This window comes from Nycticebus coucang, chromosome 12, assembly GCF_027406575.1.
Source record: "Nycticebus coucang isolate mNycCou1 chromosome 12, mNycCou1.pri, whole genome shotgun sequence".
NCBI lineage: Eukaryota > Metazoa > Chordata > Mammalia > Primates > Lorisidae > Nycticebus > Nycticebus coucang.
The window spans coordinates 82,850,113-82,873,044 of NC_069791.1; the positions used below are offsets into that span (position 1 = coordinate 82,850,113).

Genomic DNA, 22,932 nt, shown 5'->3' on the forward strand with positions numbered 1-22,932 from the left:
TCTATCTATATTAATTTACCTCAGTTTCTTTCTTTAGGTCAACAAAGTCATTGTTTTGGACTAAGCCCTGTACTAGGCCCCAACAGACCAGACTAAAAATCAAAATGGAGTCACCCATGCCAGAGTTCCACAATTTTCAAATAAAGGAAGTTATCTGACTTTCTAAGAAATCAGGAGAGATAACAGTCAATTTCCCAAAAAAGGTCAGATTTTAAATATTGAATGGATGTGATAATGAAGTTCTCTCAGTTTTAATTCTTACACAAAAAGGGCAGGCTGAAGTAACCTGATGTTAAATAATCAGTTATTTTTCTATTTTTGTCTTCCTATCCCAACCTTACAAGAAAAACTTTGAAAAGTGACTAACACACTCTTTGTTACTTGTTTTGTTTCAATTTGCATAAATAAAAAATAAACCCAATTGAGGTCTTTAAGCTAAGTTTATCGTAATTTTGTCCCCTTTTTTGGTAAAGAAACTAAGTCTTGCTACGTAGCTTAGGCTGGACTGATGTGGCTATTCACAGGCACCGTGAAACTCTTTAGGTTAAAGTGTGAAATGGATAACAGCTAGGCAGTGATAGGGACAGAAAAGAGATAAAAGATTAAGACTTGGAGTAGTACAGCCATTAACGATAAGGAAGAAGAGCAAGAATCAGCAGAGGAGAGATCAGAAAAAGCACAGATAAGGAAAAGAGTATTCACGAAACCAAATGAAGAAAGTGTTTCAAGGAGCAGTGAACAACTATATCAAATACGACTACAGGATTGATAACACTAAATTTGGTGGCGTTGATAGAACTGGTTCAGCCAAGTGCCGGGGACGACTGAATGGAGCGGGTTCAAAACAGACCGTGAGGATGAAAAGTACTCCTGAGTATAGACTGAAGCCACTAGCAGCAAACAGACAAATGAAGTTATCTGGAAGGTGAATGAGGTTTTGCTGTCTTAAGATGGGCACCATTATCTTGAGCAAATAATAACAAGTGCTAGAATTCCAAGCCTTATTCAGAAATATTTCCCCTTATAAATTCATTCCCAAGTCTTCTGGACCCTGGGCTGAGCATCCCACCTGCCGCCGCCACCTCGCCAAGCTCCTCCTGCTGCGGTTTCCCACCCCAGCTCCGGACCGAAGGGCGCACGCGCAGATCCGAAGACTGCCGAGCGCGGAGCCTCCCTCCGTGAACCCCGCCCCTTGCCGCCCAGGGCGCGTGCGCATAGCCCCTGGCGAGCTGCTGCAGCTAAAGGGGAAAACCGGGAGAAAAGGCCATAGGGGCTTCGCTCTCGCGCTTCTCCGGAGATCCCAGGCCACGAACCATCCCCACCTACCGCATCCCGAACAAAACAAGCTCGTTGTGCTGGAATTGCAACGGCGGGGCAGGCGCGTTCCTCGAACGCTTTTTTCAGAGTTTCTGGATGGCCACGTTCGAAGATTCGCGGCACGTCAAGAACCACACGCGCTTTTTTCCCTTTTATGAGCGAGGCAAGAGCGCGAAGCATTCCCTGTAGCATGCGCAGTCGGTCGTGTGTGCCGTTCCGCGCTGCCCCCTGGGAAATGTAGTTTTTACTTTGGAGCACTGCTCCAGATTCTTGCCCGAAACCTCGATGCTCAGGGAGTTTTCAGTATCTTTTTCCATTCCCACCCCCCAACCCCCGCAAGGCCTCTACGTAAACAAAAAGCAGAAAAACTTAAAAGCGTACAGACTGTTGTTCGCTGGGGGGCGGGGGAGGGAAGGGCCCAGGGGTATACGGGAACTCTGCTTAATTTTGCCGGGAACTTGAAACTGCTCTAAAAAATAAAGTCTATTTTTAAAAATGAAAAATTAATTATAAACAGACCTTTAGACACAGAAATCGCACTTTTAGGGAATCTCCCAGGAAAAATATTAAAGGGATGTGGGCATGCAACATTTAGCTACGATGGTACTTATTGAAGACTATCCTAGTATCCTATAATTTCTTACGTAGACCTATAATTATTTATTTATTGGTTGATTATTTAATACACGTGCAATCTGTTTGAGGTCAGGGTCCAGGATCATCGGTTTTATTTACTTACATGTTTCTAGTACCTAGCATAGTGCCTGGCACATGACTGACCTTCAATAATTTTTTCCTATTCATTAGAGAAGCACAGGGCCTTAACACAGAAACCATTTCAGCCCCCAAATTAGCGCATCGCTTTGTTCCATCAAGCTTGCACTTCTTTTTTTGTCTCTAGCTCAATGAATGACAAGACCATCTGCAGAATCTCAGTCGAACATCCTGCATTTTGTAAAGATTAATCTATGAGGTATTTCACAAATGTTGCATTTGTAAAGTTCTTACGAGGTATTTCTCCTGAATGCCAAATATCAATTTGGGGTTTATAATCGCTTTTAAATTCATCTTCAAATTTCCGATTTTTCTTGATTAATATTTATTTATTTAGTTAGTTTTTCTTTACTTTTGGCCCGGGGCTGGGTTTGAACCCATCACCTCTGGTATATGGGGCCAGTGCCCTCCTCCTTTGAGCCACAGGCACCACCTTATTTATTTTTGAGACAGAGTCTCATTTGTTGCCCTTGGTAGAGTGGTATGGCATCATAGCTCACAGCTATTTTTTAGAGATGGGGTCTGGCTCTGGCTCTGGCTGGTCTCTCACCCATGAGCTCAGGCAATCCACCCACCTTGGCCTCCCAGAGTGCTAGGATTACAGGCTGAGGCTCTGCCCGCCTTCTTGATTAATTTTTAAAGGTGTTTAGGAGTGTTGCCCACATGCAAGGGATTGCTTGGTCTTCCCTTTTCACATACAAATTTCTCAAAAGAATAATCTATCCTCAGATCTCATTTCCTTACCTCAGATCTTATTTCCTTACTCAACACAATGTCCCTGGCCAGTAGTAGGGGTTATCCTTGACCTCACCTTTTCCCTCCCCTTCCATATTCATTCTACCACTAAATGTCTGCAATATAAAAACGTTTGCTGGACACTTACACTGTGAAAATGCTTTACACATATTCATTCACATAACACAATCGACCTACTTTCCTTCTTTATCACATCCACTATAGTTCAAGGTAGAGGCACCTTGCCTAAAATAGTGCAAAAGCTTTTCTAAATCCCAGGTCCTGAGCTTGAGTTACTCCTTTCTATTTTATGACACACTCTCATCTTTGGGCTCTTCACTGTCTCTCTCTTCTTTTATATAATTATGTCCTTTTAACCCATTTCTCCATCTCTCCCCCTTTCACCAATAGAGTGGAAATGTCCTGGTAAAACGTACTGTTTGGTGTGTATGTGTCAGTGCCCACTGTGGCACCCCATCACCACGCAAATAAAACAGCCAGGACACATATTATAAGTACATGCTTGTAGGAGGTGGACTTCCCATAGATGCAGGGCAGCCCAGAGTAACCTCTGCTGTAGCCTTTTATTGAAGCATTATACAACAGGTGTGGGGGCCCCATGCATAAGTACTACGTGCTTAATGATTGCTATGTGCTCTTTCCCCACGACTCCCACCCTGTTGCACCACAAATGCTCAAGGTTGAACTCCTGCTTGGTAAGAAGTGACTGCATGCAGTTGCTTCAGGGCTTGTCTCCAGGCTGCAAAACATCTCTATGCTGGCTAGGAGATTGTCCTGCTCCCAGCGCCTCCCTCTAGAGCCAGTGACCACTTCTACAAGCCTGGTGCTCAGTCTCCTACATGTATGTATTTTCAATTTACCTAAATGTGTGCTATAAGCCTTCCATTTCTTTTTTGTTTTTCTCTCAGCACTGTACTTTGAAGACCCATCCTTGTATGTACACTTAGCCTATGACTTAGAACAACTGTCTAGTATTTCAACGTGGGCACCCATATTTCATGATGGACCTCTAAATTGCCTCCAACTACTGGCTAATACAATACCACAGGGATCCTTCTAACTCAGCCTCCCAAGTAGCTGGGACTATAGGCGCCCAACACCTTGCCCAGCTAATTGACTGGATCTTGCTATTTTTTAGGTTGGTCTTAAACTCCCAAGCTCAAGAGATCCTCCTGCCTCTGCATCCCAGAGGGCTAGGATTATATGGACTTGCTTGGGGGCTTCTGGCACCTTCTAGCAAAGCCAGCTAGCATCTTTCACCTTGTCCCTGTTCATGCCCACTCATCACCCATTTGAAGAAAACAAAAGTCTCTCCCACGTGATCTGACCTCCAACGGGCTGCAGGTGAAGGAAACGAACTATTCATGATTTAATGGTTTTTGTTCTAGACAGATACAGAAGAAGCCTTTTCATGGCCAGAAGGTGGCATAGTATTCAGGGAATCCAAGGGAAGCTAATGATGCAATACATTAACTCTTAAACGTTGCCTTTTTTCTGCTTATAAACTAGATATACATTGCGGGGGAAACCAAACATTGCAAGGATCTATTAATAGAACTTATGATACAGGGAGTAAAAATTCGCCATGATCCCACCTTGGATATAACCGCTATGGTGAGTTTGGTGCACAACTTATTGCCCAGGTCCACCTTTTATTTTCAATAACTAAAATAAAATTTCTTACAAAAATAGAATCACCGATTGCGCGGCCTCTTGCTTCTGGGCAGTGCAGGGCTGCGTCAAGCTCTGGCTCACTCTCACGCGCGGCTGGGCGGGCGAACAGGCGATGTCGAGGTACGTTTCCCTCCGAGTGGCCCTGTGTTTTGAGGCCTCGGGGGGGTGGGGGTGGGGGGCGCTGTCCTTGGCCCGGGGGCAAAGGCTGGGGCGCCAAGTCTGCACCCGCCACGCAGCGAGCCCCCCAGCGGCTCCAGCACTCCAAACAGTGCCCAACCGGCGCGGGCGGGGTGAACGGCCAGGAAGGCGCTCTCGCTCTGCAAGAGAATAAATGCATTTTCTCTATGAGCATGCCCTGATGTTTCAGATTGGACAAACTGCTAAGAGAGCTCACAGATCACCCTAGCCGACCCCTAGCAGCCAGCCTCAGAACTCCACCTTTGAAGATCAGCACTCCACAACCGCCGGCCGTAGGAGCGGACCGTCCGCGAACAGAAAGTCAACTAGGTAACATGAAACCTGAATTATTGTCCTGCCCAGAAGGCCTTCACCAAAAGTTACAATGTGATGTCGTCCGCCTGTTTTTGTTTTTTTGAGACAGTTTCACTTTGTTGCTCTTGGTAGAGTGCCCTGGCATCATAGCTCACTGTAACCTCAAACTCTTAGGCTCAATCAATTCTCTTGCCTCAACCTCCGGAGTAGCTGGGACTACAAGCGCCTGCCACAGCACCGGGCTTTTTTTAGAGTGGGGTCTCGCTCTGGCTCAGGCTAGTATCGAACCTGTGAGCTCAGGCAGTCCACCAGCCTTGCCCTCCCGGAGTGCTAGGATTATAGGTGTAAGCCACCACACCCAGCGGCCCACCTGGTTTTTCTGCGTACAGCTAGTCATTAAAGACCCTATGGCGTTGACCCCACAAGGCACATGCCTGATGATCCAGTGGAAAAGATGCCTGTGACTACAGCTGGGTGAATCTGGGAAGACCGAAACGACAGCAGCGGACATCAGAGCCAGTGACTCCAGCTGGAAACGGATTTGAGACTTGAGATGAATCTTCATTAGAGCTAAATAGCATGTTTTTTTAATTTATTAATTTATTATTTTTTTTTTTGTAGAGACAGAGTCTCACTTTACTGCCCTTGGTAGAGTGCCGTGGCATTACACGGCTCACAGCAACCTCCAGCTCTTGGGCTTATGTGATTCTCTTGCCTCAGCCTCCCAAGCAGCTGGGACTACAGGCGCCGGCCAGCCGGGCTATTTAATAGCATGTTTTTAGGAAGACAGACTTATGTGTATGATCTTGACTAGCCAAACTATATTTACAAAAGGAAAAGCAGGGGTGGTGGCTCATGTCTGTAACCTTAGCACTCTGGAAAGAAGAGGAAGGTGGCTCTCTTCAGCTCAGGAGTTACAGACCAACCTGATCAAGAGCAAGTTCCGTACACACACAATAAAAATAGAAAATTAGCCAGGCCTGGTGACATGCATCTGTAGTTACTGAGAGACTGAGACAGGCAGATAGCTTGAACCCAGGTGTTTGAGGTTTTAGCAAGCTATGACAACCATGGCAACCACGGCACTCTAGCCCAGGCAACAGAGCAATACTCTGTCTAAAAAAAAAAAAAAATTGGGTGGCGCCTGTGGCTCAAAGAGTAGGGTGCCGGCTCCATATGCCAGAGGTGGCAGTTTCAAACCCAGCCCCGGCCAAAAACTGCAAATAAATTAATAAGTAAATAAATAAATTCGGCGGTACCTGTGCTCAGTGAGTAGGGCACCAGCCCCATATACCAAGGGTGGCGGTTTCGAACCCGGACCCGGCCAAACTGCAACAAAAAATAGCCAGGTGTTGTGGCGGGCGCCTGTAGTCCCAGCTACTTGGGAGGCTGAGGCAAAAGAATCACTTAAGCTCAAGAGTTGGAGGTTGCTGTGAGCTGTGACATTATGGCACTCTACCTGTTGCCTTACTCTCCCGGTGACAGCTTGAGACTCTGTCTCCAAAAAAAAAAAAAATTGAGGGGGGCCCCTTGGCTCAAAGGAGTAGGGCACCAGCCCCATATGCCAGAGGTGGTGGGTTCAAACCCAGCTCCAGCCAAAAACTGCGAAAAAAAAAAAAAAAAAGAAATTGAATACAGAAAATATGGTGAGAGGAGTTGAATTGATTGCTAATATGGATATCACTGATATTTCTAAAGCCTGTTTGAGTTCTGGTTTTTATGAGTGTGCAGGTATTACTAAGTGCAGTTCCATAGGAGCAGTTGAGAATTGAGAGTGATAATAAAAAGCACAATTATTTGGATCCATTTAATTATTATTAAGTTCTCTATACAGTAACTCCTTTATTGTTTGCACTCAGGCCTGTATGCCTTCTGCTGCCCATCCCACACAAAATGTTTCCTTAAATCCCTTCCAGATATTTAGGAGGTTTATGGCATGACCCAATTGCTACAAAAAGTTTAGCTTAAAGGAAAAACTGTTGTATGAAGTAACTATCTCTGTAAGGAGACGTTTTAAGCAAGAGGGTTTGGAAAATCTAAATGTCTACATGTGGCGGGGGGGTGCCTGTGGTTCAAGGAATAGGGCGCCGGCCCCATATACCACGGATGATGGGTTCAAACCCGGCCCCAGCCAAAAAAATTAAAAAATAAATGTCTACACCTGGGTGAGCACTAGGCCATCTGTGTTTCCTTTTTCCTTTTTTCTGTCATGCTCAGTAGAGTGCTAAATATGCTGTGTCAATAGATGTAATGAAACAGGAAGTGTTTTAAACATAGCTCTGGGTCTCTACTCACCCAGAGGGACCCATCTCACTCTCGAGATTTATTTTCCCTGTAGTTTATGTACTTTTGTTCTATAATAAATGTATGTTGCTGGTGAACAAATAATAATAAACATAGCATTGAACTAGGGGTCAGGAAGCTATTGACTCCTAAGCCTACCACTAGAATCCCCTTGTACTTTTTTGGTTAACTAAATGCAGTATGCTCTCCTTTACCTTTCTTCCTGGGACACTGTTTTGGGACCTCCTGGTCTATAATACTTCTGCTTATCCCTCCCAGGTCAGCTCACACATCAGGGTTCTCTGGGACAGAGGTCCTCAATTTTTAAACAGGGGGCCAGTTCACTGTCCCTCAGACCATTGGAGGACCAGACTATAGTTAAAAAAAAAAATCTATGAACAAATTCCTATGCACGGGGCGGCGCCTGTGGCTCAAGGAGTAGCGCACCTGCCCCATATACCGGGGGTAGCGGGCTCAAGCCTGGCCCTGGCCAAAACTGCAAAATAAATAAATAAATAAATAAAACAATAAAAAAAAGGAAAAAAGTCTTACAAATTCCTACGCACACTGCACATATTTTGAAGTAAAAAAACAAAACGGGAACAAATACAGTCACACCGGTGCATGTGGCCCACGGGGCCGTAGTTTGAGGACCCCTGCTGGGAGATGCTCTAAACCTGGATTAGGTACATCTGCAGCTTGAACGTATTTTTCTCACATTACTTACTAAACTGCTTGATAATTTTCTGCTTGTTGGACACCACCATCCACTATCTTATCTACGAGTGCCTAGAGTACATGTACTATGTTCTGTTTACTTTTATTACCCAGCACCAAGCACATGACTGGCTTATGGGAAGTACCCTAAACATTTGTAGATGGGAGAATACTGGCTGCTCGGGTCCTCATTTTCCTTTTCTGTTAAATGAGGTTTAGTTTCCTCATCTGTAAAATGGGGGTAGGTTTGCTGATATGTAGGGAGAATTCCAGTAATAGAATTTATTATTCTACTTTTTTTTATTCAGGACCAAGTCTCACTTTGCTCAGTAGAGTGCTATAGTATCACAGCTCAAAGCAACCTCAAACTCTTGGACTTAAGCAATTCTCTTGTCTCAGCCTCCCAAGTAGCTGGAACTACAGGTGCCCACCACAATGCCCAGCTATATTTTTGTTGCAGTTGTCATTGTTTTTTTTTTTTTCTTTTGAGACAGAGCCTCAAGCTGTCACTCTGGGTAGAGTGCTGTGGCATCACAGCTCACAGCAACCTCCAAATCCTGGGCTCAAGCGATTCTCCTGCCTCCACCTCCCAAGTAGCTGGGACTACAGGCACCCACCACAATGCCCGGCTATTTTTTTGTTGCAGCCATCATTGTTGTTTGGCGGGCCCAGGCTGGATTTGAACCCTCCAGCTCAGGTTTATGCAGCTGGTGCCTTAGCCGCTTGAGCCACAGGCGCCGAGCTGCAGTTGTCATTGTTGTTTAGCAGGCCTAGGCTGGGCAAGAACCCACCTGCCTCAGAGTATGTGGCCAGCACCCTAACCACTGAGAAATGGGCGCCAAGCCCTATCCTACTTTTTTTAATATAAAAGGATTGACTTTTTTTTTTGTAGAGACAGAGTCTCACTTTACCGCCCTCGGTAGAGTGCCATGATGTCACAGGACTCACAGCAACCTCCAGCTCTTGGGCTTCCGCAATTCTTCTGCCTCAGCCTCCCGAGCAGCTGAGACTACAGGTAGCCGCCACAGCACCCGGCCATTTTCTGGTTGCAGTTCAGCCGGGGCTGGGTTTGAACCCGCCACCCTCGGTATATGGGGCCAGCGCCCTACTCACTGAGCCACAGGTGCCACCCAGGATTGGCTTATTATAGTTCAAATATATAAACAGAATATTCAAACATCTGAAAATTAAATCTTAAGAACAAAAGTTTAACATTCAAATAGGAGTATAGTTTTTAGGTAATTTGTTGTCTAATCCAGAATACTGCTAAAGATCACTTCATGATGAATAAAGTGTTTCACCAGCAGTTCTATTGTGGCCAACCCCTGAATGACTGTGGTTCCATACCTAAAAATCAATTGTGAAATAAATCTCTTAGGCTGAACAAGACTTAGCCAAACAACAAGACTTCAGCAAATTAAACTGTTGTTTAGAGATGAAGATAAAAGTATGTCCATTGCAGTCATTTTGGTTTCTAGAAGATAATTCAATTTTCAGTGTTTTACCTACTTAAAAAAACAAACAAACTCCAACTTAGGTTTTCTTGGAGTCCATGATATTTGCATCTTGAAAACCACATGTGTTCTTTTTCTTTCTTTCTTTTTCTTTTTTTAGAGATAGGGTCTCACTCTGTCCTACAGGTTGGTTTGCAGTGCTGCCGTCAGAGCTCACTGTAATCTCAAACACTGAACCCTTCTGGGTTCAAGCCATCCTCCGCCTCAGCCTCCTAAAGCTCTGGGATAATACGTATGAGCTACCTTGCCTGGTCCACATATGCTCTTTAAAACTCTTCCATGGGCCTTTGACCCAGACCAGGCCCAACATGGAGGAGCTGACTGGAGAGGGGCCCCCTGAGGCCCCCTGAGCTATCCCACAAGGAGGAGCTGACTGGAGAAGGGTGCCCTGAGGCCCCTTGAGCTACCCCACAGGAAGAATGTTCACTGGTGATGGGGCACCATGAGTGGTCAATAAATGTTATATGTTGGCTCAGCACCCGTAGCTCAGTGGTTAGGACGCCAGCCACATACACTGAGGCAGACAGGTTCAAACCCAGACCAGGCCTGCTAAACAACGACAACTGCAACAAATAATACCCAGATGTTGTGGTGGGCACCTGTAGTCCCAGCTACTTGGAAGGCTGAGGCAAGAGAATCACTTAAGCCCAAGAGTTTGATGTACCCAAGAAAGTATATTTTAGGTTGATCCTTGAACAACATGGATTTGAACTATGTGGGTGCATTTATATAGGAATTTTTTTTCAACCAAAGATTGATCAAAAATACAGTATTTGGCCTTATCTACCTGGAAGGCTGAGGCAAGAGGATTGCTTGAGCCAAGGAGTTTGAGTGAGGTATGATCATGCCATTGTACTCCAGCCTGTATGACAGAATAATATCACCCTTTTGGCTGGGTGCCATGGCTCATGCCTGTAATCCTGGCACTCACAAGTTCTAGACCAGCCTGAGCAAGAGCAAGACCCCCATCTCCAAAAAAAAAAAGAAAGCTAGGCATTGTGGTGGATACCTATAGTCCCAGCTACTTGGGAGGGTGAGGCAAGTGAATCGCTTGAGCCCAGGAGTTTGAGGTTTCTGTGAGCTATGACACCACAGCACTCTACCCAGGGTGATAAAGTGAAACTCTGTCTCAAAAAAAAGTCCCTCGTCAGATGCTGAGCAGATTACAGTATGATGACCTTGGACTTCCCAGCCTCCAGAACTATGAGCCAAATAAATTTCTTAGAAGAAGGAGGAGGAGGAGGAGAATATCACCCTTGTGAAACCTAAGGCCATCTTAGATATCTTCCAGATCCTGTATTTTGCTAAAACTGTTCCAACCAGACCAGTAGCCCATACCAAGAAACCCACTCAACTAGTCTTGTGACCTGAGAACTGACTCAGAACAAGAAGACGATTTCTGCCTCCCAACCCTATAAGTTCATCCCCAGCCAATCAGCAAACCAAATTCCCTAACACTTTGCCCCCAAAATATCTTTTAAAACCCTGCCTCCCAAATTCTCAGGGAGATGGATTTGAGAAATTATCCTTACCTGGCATCTGCAATATTAAACTCTTTCTCTGTTGAAAAAAAAAAAAAAAAAAAACCTGAAAATTGGCTTATGAAATCATTTCAAATTAGTAAATTACCCTTATGAAAGAGTATATAGAATTATTTTGCCTTATAGACTCTGAGGCTCTGGGAAGTGAAGGTGTACCCTGGCATTCTAGGTCATCACCATACGAGGTCTAACAATCCGGAAAAAGTGCTAGATACCTTATTGCTGAATATCACTATGGTCACTCTTGGGTAGCTATACACTGATGCCACTGCCTAGTCCACCCTTCAAAGCGATTTAGGAACTCTTCTTTTGGAACTCTGGAACGGCCATCAGAGTTCTTATTGTATTACCCTTAATGTTATGAATGCCATCAAAATGTCTTCCTTTCAATATTGCCTTTTATCTGGTAAAGAAAAAAGTCATTAGGAGCCAAATCAGGTGAGTCGGGAGGGTGGTTTCAATAGTTATTTATTTACTGGCTAAAAACTCCCACACAGACTGGTACATCGCTATGATGCAAGGGCCCTGAGTTGTTGGCCAAGATTTTCAGTTCAGATTTCCCCATTTCTCTGTCGATGTTTACTTGGTCTGCTATTGCTTCTCACAGTCGGCCATAATGATTTTTTACTTCTTTCCATGTGGATATTAAGGTAATCATAGAAGTTTCATTCAGAAGTTGCCTAAAGTCTTCCCTCTTCTTTTTAGTAAGAGTGTCAATGTGCTAATTAGGTTTCTATTTCTCTTCTCTTTCCAACAAAGATGCAAATTCCCAGTGGTTACCTTTTTGAAGAATCTGCTTTCAGAAATGATGACATACCTAAAGAGCATGCCTCATTAACTCTGAAGGGTAATGCAGAAGGATCTGTTAAAAAAGTTCCAGGGTATTTCCAGGGGTCAGCATACCCCCAGTCCTATATCTCATAGTTTTCTCAAACACTTTTATTGAGATACATTTTGTATACCATGCATTTAAAATGTTCAAGTCAATGGATTTGATTATACTCAGAGTTTTGCAACCAACACCACAATCTAGCCATCACTCAGAAAGGAAATCTTTATTCTACCTGCAGCATAAGGCAATCACTCATTTTTCTGCTTATTCTGGAGCATATAAATGGAATAATATAATTTGTGATATTTTGTGATTGGTTTCTTTCACTGAACAATATTTTCACAGTTCACCCGTGCATAGAATATATTGGTCCCTCTTTTCTTCTTTTTATTTATTTATTTATTTTTTTTGTAGAGACAGAGTCTCACTTTACTGCCCCCGGTAGAGCACCATGGCATCACACGGCTCACAGCAACCTCCAGCTCTTGGGCTTATGTGATTCTCTTGCCTCAGCCTCCTGAGCAGCAGGGACTACAGGCACCCGCCACAACGCCCCGGCTATTCTTTTGTTGTTGCAGTTTGGCCGGGGCTGGGTTTGAACCCACCACTCTCGGCATATGGGGCCAGCGCCCTACTCACTGAGCCACAGGCACCGCCCCCCCTCATATCTTCTTATTGGCAAATAATGGTTATAGACCTAGGAGTAGAGTTGCTAGGATCCTATTGCAACTCTGTGTTTAACCTGTTGAGAAACTTATAGTCTGTTTTCCAAAGTGGCTGCACCATTTTATATTCCCACCAGCAAATGATGAGGGTTCCAATTTCTCCACATCTTTACCCTTTTTAATTATAGCTATTCTAGTGGATATGAAGAGATGTCTCATTGTGGTTTTGATTTTCATTTCTCTGATGATTAACTGTTTGGAGCATCTTTTCCTGTACTAACCGGCCTTTCCTTTTTTTTTTTTTTAAAGACAAAGTCTCATTGTGTGAGCTGGGTAGAGTGACATGCATCCTAGCTCACAGCAACCTCAAACTCTTGGGCTCAAGCAATCCCCTTGCCTCAACCTCCTGAGTAGCTGGGACTGTGGGTGCCTGCCACAATACCTAGCTAGTTTTCTATTTTTAGTAAAGATGAGGTCTGCCTTTTGCTCAGGCTGGTCTTGAACTCCTGAGCTCAAGTAATCTACCCATCTCAGCCTCCCAGAGTGCTAGGATTATTGGCATGTGCCCCTGCACCCAGCCAGGCCATTTTTTAAATAGCAGTTTTGCTTCTTTCAAAAACTGCTTCTTTTTTTAAAGAAGCAAAAACTGCTGTCACATCAAGAAACATTTTCTTTATTATTATTATTTTTTTTTTTGTAGAGACAGAGTTTCACTTTATTGCCCTCGGTAGAGTGCCGTGGCGTCACACAGCTCACAGCAACCTCCAACTCCTGGGCTTAGGCGATTCTCCTGCCTCAGCCTCCCTAGTAGCTGGGACTACAGGCGCCCGGCTATTTTTTTGTTGCAGTTCGGCCGGGGTCGGGTTTGAACCCGCCACCCTCGGTATATGGGGCCGGCACCCTGCTCACTGAGCCACAGGTGCAGCCCTCAAGAAACATTTTCAACACTAAAGGTATGTTTTTATGTGCTGAGGCAGTTATTTTGATGCTTTCCTTTGCTCTCTATGACATACTAGGCTCCATCTTCCGATATTTTGACCAAATTTGTAAGACTTGACCATTTTGACCAATGTTGTAAGACTTGGTTTGGGGCTGCCATTGTTAAACCCAAACTCAACAAAACACATGGGCTCCGCACCTCTAGCTCAAGTGGCTACTGCGCCAACCACGTACACAAGAGCTGGCGGGTTCGAATCCAGCCCAGTCCTGCCAAACAACAATGACAACTACAACCAAAAAATAGCCAGGCGTTGTGGCAGGTGCCTAAATTCCCCAGCTACTTGGGAGGCAGAGGCAGGAGAATCCCTTCAACCCAAGAGTTTGAGGTTGCTGTGAGCCGAGATGCAACAGCACTCTACTGAGGGCAACAACTTGAGACTCAGTCTCAAAACAAAACAAAACAAAACAAAATACATGGAGATTTTGAAAGTTCTTCAGGATAATCCTATAGTTAAGATTTTGCTGAAGCGGGCAGTGCCTGTGGCTCAAGGACTAGGGCACCGGCCCAGAGGTGGCAGGTTCAAACCCAGCCCCGGCCAAAAAACTGCAACAAAAAGAGAAAAAAAAAAAAAAGAAGAAGAAGAAGAAAGCCACTTCTTTGGGCGGCGCCTGTGGCTCAGTGAGCAGGGTGCCGGCCCCATATACCGAGGGTGGCGGGTTCAAACCCAGCCCTGGCCAAACTGCAACCAAAAAATAGCCGGACGTTGTGGTGGGCACCTGTAGTCCCAGCTACTCGGGAGGCTGAGGCAGGAGAATCGCCTAAGCCCAGGAGTCGGAGGTTGCTGTGAGCTGTGTGACGCCATGGCACTCTACCGGGGGCAATAAAGTGAAACTCTGTCTCTACAAAAAAAAAAAAAAAGATTTTGCTGAAGCAAGTGTTTTTTTCTAATCAGCTACATACTGCCTTGAGTAATCATCCAGATTGTATCTTTTTTTGTGGCTCTTTCGTTTCTTTTGAATTCTTCCCTTGCCTAATCCTTCAAGTATTTGCAACCAGAATCTTTTGGTACTTGTCAAATTGCTTGGAAGAGAAATCGTTGCCTCCTCACGAACTGTTTTAGAGTTAGCATCCCTGGGGCTAAGTAGGAAATGGCCTTGTCTGCCAAACAGCATCCCACTGGAACCTCAGTGCCGGAATCTATTATTCTAGATTCTTATACTATTGTATTTTACCTGGCTGTCTTTTTTAGTTACCAGGAGAAATATGTGACACCTATATTATGCTGAATATATTACTCATAGTTATTTATATTATCTTAACGAACTGAATGCAAAATAGAATTATAGTACATATAGTGTTGTGCAGGCCACTCTTTTCCGTTTAACAATGTATAAGTTATGGACACCTTTCTCATCAGAACTAGAGCTTATCTCTACAGAGTTCTGAATGGCCACAGAGTATTTCACAGAAGGGTGCTGATTAGTCACCTACTGATGGACACTTAGGTTGTTTCCTGTTTTCACTACAACAAATAAGGCTTCAATAAACTTCCTTATACCTCTTTACTCATCCAGAGAACATGGAGAAGAGATTCCTAAAAGTGGAACTGCAACATTGAGGTGTATGTGCATTTCAAAATCTTATCAATATTTCCAAACCATCCATTAAAGACAGCATCCATTTAAATTCAAGATGATGAGATCACACAGCCAACAAAATTTCTAAGTGCATCTGCCATATTTGAGGGTTTCTCTGGACTGGGACTGAGAGGTCATACAGATATATCTTATTTAAGTTCATTTAGCCTTCTGTGTCCCCTTGATATACACATACACCACGTTGATTACACATCTTGCCTTTAGCCCAGGAAACGTGATCTTTGGAGCTAGTGACTCCTGCATATCCCTTGGTTTGCCCAAGCATTCCTGATTTGGAAGGTTTAACTCCTGGATTTAGGTGGAATTGGTCTTTCCCAAAACCAGCCATTTTTGTTGAAACTTCACTTCCTCTGTGAAGTCTGTCCTGATCCTCTCCCCACACCCAATTGGGTTAGGGGCCCTCCTGAGGGCTCCTTAGCCCCCTGTTTATTCCAGGCTGCTTGTACTAGGTTGTAATAGATATGCCTGGCAACCTCCCAGAATGTCATGAAGATATAATCATAAGCAGAAAGAAAATAAACTTCCTTGTGGCTGATTATACACACACCTGGAAGGTAGAGGATAGGAAAACATGCCTCTTTTCCCATTGAGTCACCTTTTGAGTCCCTGCCAGATGGGTCCCAGAAATTCCTTTTCTCTTGGCCACACTCACTCTGCCTGTCCCTCTCTCCAGGGTCTAGGCTTCTTTCTTCCAGCACCTACAAGATCAAGGCTAGAAAGACCTTCCCTAGCTCCATTGCAGACAATCACAGAGTCTTTGTGATCTTCTGTTGGACTAGGATTGAGCTTCTCAGTTCCCTCAGAGCAGAGCATCAGATAGCTTAACAAGCAATACTGATCCTAGCAAGGCTTTATGTTCTCAATTAGTCATTTATTGACCTCTGACTACCAGGCATTGAGGATACAATGATAAAATGATAATAATTAAAGACACTACACTACGCCTTTAGAAGAATTGGTCTTTTACGTCTCACAACAACCCTACTAGGTAGGTACTATTATTAATTCTCATTTTACAACTGAAATAAAGGCACAGAGAAGCTGAATAACTTGTCTAAGGACATGCAGCTATGAAGGGGTAGAACCAAGCTTTGGACCCAGAAGCCCAGCTCTAGAGCCTACTCCTCCCACTAACAGAACTATACCAGTGGTCGCATTTTAGTGGGGACAAATAATGGAAAAGTAAACAAAAAAGACACTTTGGTTAGAGATAACTGAATGCTATAGAGAAAGTACAAGAAAATCGGGTTAATGGGGTAAGGGCTAATTGGAGAGATGTGGTATTTTGGACAGGAGAGTGTACTGACATGCTAAAGACCTGCCTCAATTGCACAGAGCTTCTAGAAGGTACAGGCCACAGGTAGTTCTCTGTGTCCTCATCAATGGGCCTGGTCCAAAGCAGGCATTACTAACTGTTTAGGAAGGGAGGGGAGAAGGAGAGGAGGCATCCCTGACAGGTGCCTCCACGTACAGAGTGGCCAAAACTTTGCCAGTGTTTGGCCAGCTGTGCTAACTTAGAATGAACCCTAGAATTGGGTCTTTGGTTTTCCTTCTTTGAAGAATGGGTTAAAAACCTAGACAGGCATTGTGATGGACGTCTGTAGTCCCAGCTTCGTGGGAGGCTGAGGCAAGAGAATTGTTTAAGCCCAAGAGTTGGAGGTTGCTGTGAGCTGTGATGCTATAGTACTCTACAGAGGGCAAAATAGTGAGACTCTGTCTAAAAAAAATATATATATATATACCATGGTTCTGGGATAAGCCTTCCACACAGGGGGTGCTGTCATCATCCTGCCTTTTCAGATGAGCAAACTGAAACTCAAAAGAAGCATGCACAAGGGCTCCCAGCTAGTCACCCTGGTGGCATCTTGAGAATTCATGGGGTGTTTTTTGTCCTCACAGTAACAGTAGCCGTACAGAAAGGCAGTACAGAAAGGGAAAGGGAGGGACATTCCCACATAGTAAAGTATTATCCTCCACCCAGCATGGTATTTAATAGTGCCACTAGACATTCATGAAGGTAAAAAGGTTATTCATAATTACCTGAGCCTCAAACCTAACCTCATTATATGTCACAATGGAAAAATTATTTTGATGCTGTGCTCAGTGGTAAAGCCCACCACTATCCAAGAACACCTATCTCCTCATTTTCTTCACGTCTTGATGTGTTACCTTTATTTAAGATTGTTTTCCTCTTATCCTCTGGTCTGTTATTATCATCCAAATCCTTTTTATTCACATGTCCTTCTGTCTTCACTTTCATTTCCTGGGTATTAAAGAACTTACGAATCACCCAAATCAGGAAAACAAAAGCTAAATTTAATTCTAGTTCAGGCAAGGGAGCAACACAAGCAGAAGTATGGCTTCTTGTTAGACATGGGATGAGATTGGGTTGTTACAGGGTTTGGGGGAAGGATGGTGTTTAGGTAGCGTTGGGCTTACAGCAAAATGAGGTGTGAGTAGAAAATTAACGTATGTCCTGAGCTCAGAAGGGTCTGTTTCATTGGAAACCAGAGTTAAAAAGGAAAAGAAGTGGAAAGTTTTGTCTATCTACCTCCCTGTCACAATAGAGCAGAGCAGATAAAATGAGTGGGTAACCAAAGCTATGATCTTTCTGGGCCATGGTGATTCATTTGGTCCAGATCCTTCAGGCAAGAGTGGAATGTTCCATCTTCATGGTCTTCTTTTCTGAACTTAAAATTCATATTAATTCTAGCCAAGGCATGGTGGCAGGTGCCTATAGTCCCAGTTCTTGGAAAGCTGAGGCAAGAGGATCACTTGAGCCCAGCAGTTTGAGGTTGCTGGTGACTCCTGCATATCCCTTGGTCACAGAAGGGTGCTGATTAGTCACCTACTGATGCACACTTAGATTGTTTCCTGTTTTCACTACAACAAATAAGGCTTCAATAAACCTTGAATCACACTGCACTCTAGCCTGAGTGACAGAAAGAACATGTCTTAAAAAAAAAAATTATACTAATTCCTTTTAGGCCAGCAATAGCATGTTGAAAAAACATCATATGAATTCCTATTACATTCACATTAACCTTAAATTCATGCTAAGTCATAGTAAGTAGGTACAAACATCTGTTTACCTCATTATGTATTCTACTTCAGTGTATCCATTGTTGCGTGAAAGTCTCCCAATTGATCGGTGACGCAGAGAAATGAGTCCTGCAATGAAATAGTCTTGAGTAATAAGGAGGACCACTTACACCCTCATAGCAACCTTGCTTTATTCTCCACCACTTTTTATACCCGCTACTGCACCCATACACCATCAATCAATAATCAATGACTTGATCTTACAAAATCGGTCTCAGGACCAGGTTCAACTGAGCCCGGCACCTAATCAATTTATGGATTAACTGATACACATTCCATGATCTCACTACAAGATGACTTTTTTAACTTTTTTTTTTGAGACAGAGCCTCAAGCTGTCACCCTGGGTAGAATGCCGTGGCATCACACAGCTCACAGCAACCTCAAACTCCTGGGCTGAAGCGATTCTCTTGCCTCAGCTCTGGTAGAGCAGGGACTACAGGCACCTGCCACAACACCCAGCTATTTTTTTGTTGCAGTTCGGCTGGGGCCGGGTTTGAATCCACCACACTTGGTATATGGGGCCAGCGCCTTACCAACTGAGCCACAGGCACCACCCTACTTTTTTAACTTTTTAATTAAAACCATGCCTTAAAATACTTTCCTTAAACAAAGATAAGAACTTCAACGGAAGTGGTTGCTTAAATACCACACCTTTCACATGACCATCAGGGGGCAGCAATCCATCTCTAAAAACAAAAAGGAGATCATTGAGATATGCAGCTGTTTTGCTTGCAAGCAGCTGCCCCCTGGGGCCTTTGTCTCTCAGGCATTTACAGCCTCAGAGGCCATTTTATGGAGTTCTATCCAGGTCTCTCACTGAAAGTCATTAGAAAGATTTCCTGCTTGCCTTTCCAATATGGCTCAAGTAAAGGCATATATAGGCTTTCTGCCTATAATCCATGTTTTGCAATACTTAGTATTATTATTTTTTTTTTTGAGACAGACCCTCAAGCTGTCACCCTGGGTAGAGTACTGTCTCATCACAGCTCACAGCAACCTCCAACTCCTGGGCTCAAGTGATTCTCCTGCCTCCGCCTCCCAAGTAGCTTGGATTACAGATGCCTGCCACAATGGCCAGCCATTTTTTGGTTGCAGCCATCATTGTGCAGCGGGCCCAGGCTGGATTTGAACCTGCCAGCTCAGGTATATGTGGCTGGCGCCTTAGTTGCTCGAGCCACAGATGCCAAGCCTTGAAATACTTATTATTTTATAATAAATTAATTTCTTCTTCTGTCTCCTTTCTATTACAGTGAGGGAAATATATTGAGTCTTTGTTTTGTTTTTTTTTGCAGTTTTTGGCCAGGGCTGGGTTTGAACCCGCCACCTCCAGTATACAGGGCCAGAGCCCTACTCCTTGAGCCACAGGTGCCGCCCATATATTGAGTTGTTTTGAAACCATGTGATTAAGCCTTGTGTAGTTCTTACTCTGTACCAGGCACTGTGACAAATGCCTTTTACTTGTGTTAGCTCATTTGATTCTCTCCCCAGCCTAATAGGTAGATTATTATTATGATCCTCACTTTATAGAGGAGGAAACCAAGGCACAGAGAGGTGAAGTGACACATACATGGTCACAGGAAGTAGGAAAGTAGGCATCTGGCTCCAGAGTCTGCACTCAGCCAATCTACAGCCTCCCTCTCTGGGATCCCATTCCAAAGGGATGTTTCATGTGACGAGGTGGAAACCAACTGATCCATCACATAGGGTCCCCTCTTCCCTCCTTTATGTCTTGAATCTGAGCCAGAATTGGGGTGGGGGTTCACCTGTGTGGCCATGACCCCAGGCCCAACAGGGGCACGTGGCCTGCTGGCCATGATCCCAAAGACTGTTTATACCCAGATTCTGCTTCTTCCCTCCTTCTGCCAAGGGGCGGGGATCTCTGTGGAAAAACACCCAGCTGGGTGAGGGAGGAGGTGAGGGGGGAGCTGGGACTCACAGGACTGACTCTCTTCCTCTCATGACTGGTGTTTACTGGGCTGGGTACTGGGCAAGGGCCAGATTGCATCAGACGGGGCCTGCTGGTCTGGAGCCAGACTGTGGTCTGGGGAGGAGCCTTATAAATTGGGGCTATTGGACAGGGAGAAGAGAGCCACTTGGTCAGGAAACCAGATACAAAGTTTTGGAAGATGATGAGAGACAGCGAGAGCAAGCCGGACACAATGGTCACCTTCCTGCAAGCAAACAGCCCCTCCTGGCAGCCTGCAGGCCCCGAGGATGAGGACCCTAGCCTGGATGAATATGACCTCTACAGCCTGACCCATTCCTACCTGGGTAAGTTACACTCTGTTCCCTTCCTGGTCCTTCCATTGCCTATCTCCTCTGGGGCTTCTCCCCAGGCCTTCCCCTTTTCTAGCCAGTGTGTTCCCTTGACCCCTCAGGTCACTCCCTTCTAATAACCTCACACACATTGGGGTCCCTCATTCCACAGATAGGGAAACGGCTGGCCAGCAGTATGACACCCCAGTGCTCCATGGTGCCCCCCTAGTCTGTTTGCTCTTTCCACCCCTGCAGCCTTGACCACCTGCCTCTCCTCTGAGGCCTCTGTCCACTTCTCCTCTGACTCCTACCTTGGCTACAGGAGGTGGAGGCCGAAAAGGTCGCACCAAGAAAGAAGCTGCCACCAACACCAACCGCCCCAGCCCTGGCGGGCATGAGAGGAAGCTGGTGACCAAGCTCCAGAATTCAGAGAGAAAAAAGCGAGGGGCACGGCGCTGAGATGGAGCTGGAGGTGAGAAGTCAGGGGGGCCCGAGTGCTCTGCTTTGAGAGGACAGACTGAGTGTGTGTGGTTGGGCAGGGAAGAGGGATCAAAGAACAGCTGCTTCAACATGGTAAAATGAGGTATATGTTTGGGTCTGAGTTTCCTAGTGACCAGGGCAAAGAGGGAAAATGTAGAACCTCTCCAATTGCAAAAAAAAAAAAAAAAAATTGGTTTAAAGGCAAATAAACTGAAGCCAGAGAGGTCCTTACCTAGAGTCACAGAGCGAGTGGGAGAGGCAGAATTAGAACCCAGGTCTCTGTCCCTTTCATCGCCTGCTTTCTCTCCCCCCAGATGAGGCCAGACCACGGACACCACACCCAGCAATGGAGACAGGACTACAGAGGAATGAAGCTCTGGGGATAGGATCCAGGCCTGCTTGCCCCACCCCCTACCCCAGGACTTACCCCACCTGATTGAATCACTGAGGGGCTGCCAAGGGAGCACCACCAATCCCAGCAAAAGAGCAAGATAGAAAGCAAGAGGCAGGGAACTGAGAAGTGGGGGCAGGAAGGCACCCCCAGAAAAGAAAGCCACCGAGGAAACTGGAATTCTCCCTGGTGGCTGCCACAATAAACAAAGTACAGCAGCTGCAGCTTATGTGTGTGTTTCGATCCCTGCTCTTTGTGTGTTTTCGTATGGGCATGGTTCTGCCTGCATGTGCCTGTGTTTGCATTTTTGGTGTGTATTTGTGTTTGGTGTATGCATCTGGGACAGGGAGTGTTCCTGGTTTTGTATGGCATAGGCTGTGAACCTGTTGCTTGATTTGTTTGTGTGGTGCTTTGCTGTTTTTTTTTTGTTTGTTTGTTTGTTTTTGCTTTGTATGCATATACATACAGTATTTTGGTGCATACATTTCTGTGGTCTCCTATGGGGTACAAAGGAATTTCCTTTGTTTCTGCATTGCAGTGCAGCTCATGAAACCTCACATTTTTACTGATTATGTCCTGTTCATATAAAACCACCAAATCCCCCCTTTTTTTCAGAGATAGGGTCTTGCTCTGTCCCTAGGCTGAGTATAGTGGCTTGATCATACCTCATTGCAGCCTTGTACTCTTGGGCTCAAGTGATCCTCCTGCCTCAGCCTCCCAAGTAGCTGGGTGGGACTTTGAGCATGTACCACTATGCCCAGCTAATTGCTTTTATGTTTTGTATGTTTTTATGCTTTTATGTTTCACTATGTTCCCAGGCTGGTCTTGAAATCCTGACCTCAAGTGATCCTTCCATCTTGTCCTCTCAAAGTGCTAGGATTACAGGCACGAGCCGCTAGGTCCAGCCTAAAACCACATTTTGAAGGGAATGCTACTTATTGGTGCAAGATAGACACAACTGAGACTTAAAATGTTAAGGGACCTGTCCTAAGTTACCCAGGGTTCATATTCAAGGATTCTTATTGTCCTTAAGTATGAGGTGGGTCTCTATGCTACGATAGCTGCCAGGAATAGGGGGTCAGCTGGGGAGGAAGGTTCTTATCCAGTGTTAGCAGTCTCAGGACAAGAATTTGAGAAGAATGTGGGGCAAAGGAGGTGGTGGGAGCTAAGAAGATGTATTGATTGAGATATAGGTTTGGGCTGCTGTAATGAAGAATCAAACAAAACAGTATGGGAAGTTATTTCTCACTTAATAGCTCCTAGGGTAAGTACTCCTCGGCTCAGATGACAAGTTGGGGAGTCTAGCTATCATTAGCTCATTGTTTGGCCCCACTCAAAATGTGGCTTTCACTTTCAGGTCCAAAATAGCTGTCACAGTGCCTGCCATCACAACTGCACCTCGGTCTGTGGAATGGGAGGGGAAAGAAACCAGGGGAAGCTGCACCTATTTATTTTTAAGGGCAAAATCTAAAAGTAGAATGAATACATCACATCTGCTCTGAATTTAGTCATGGCCACACCCAAGTTACTAAAGTGGTT

General features: G+C 44.9%; 2 protein-coding genes across 6 annotated transcripts in view; one reads left to right on the forward strand and one right to left on the reverse strand.

Annotated features, from left to right (window-relative positions):
• The window catches only part of SGF29 (SAGA complex associated factor 29), a 32,531-nt gene extending 27,873 nt beyond the window's left edge, over positions 1-4,658 (reverse strand). The window contains exon 1 of one of the 5 annotated variants that reach the window (XM_053557030.1): positions 4,532-4,658. The gene's annotated coding sequence lies outside the window, so the exon portion shown is untranslated. Of the gene's footprint in view, positions 1-1,069; positions 1,128-1,326; positions 1,502-4,531 lie in introns of those variants that run through there. The other 4 variants (XM_053557032.1, XM_053557031.1, XM_053557029.1 and 1 more) reach the window with 4 other exon arrangements.
• NUPR1 (nuclear protein 1, transcriptional regulator) lies at positions 3,587-21,617 on the forward strand. Its single transcript, XM_053557038.1, has 6 exons — positions 3,587-3,688; positions 4,357-4,461; positions 4,540-4,641; positions 20,345-20,537; positions 20,845-20,994; positions 21,317-21,617. The coding sequence occupies exons 1-5, from the start codon at positions 3,602-3,604 to the stop codon at positions 20,979-20,981; spliced, it is 624 nt and encodes a 207-aa protein (XP_053413013.1). The 5' UTR covers positions 3,587-3,601; the 3' UTR covers positions 20,982-20,994; positions 21,317-21,617.
• Positions 21,618-22,932: the final 1,315 nt, after the last annotated feature.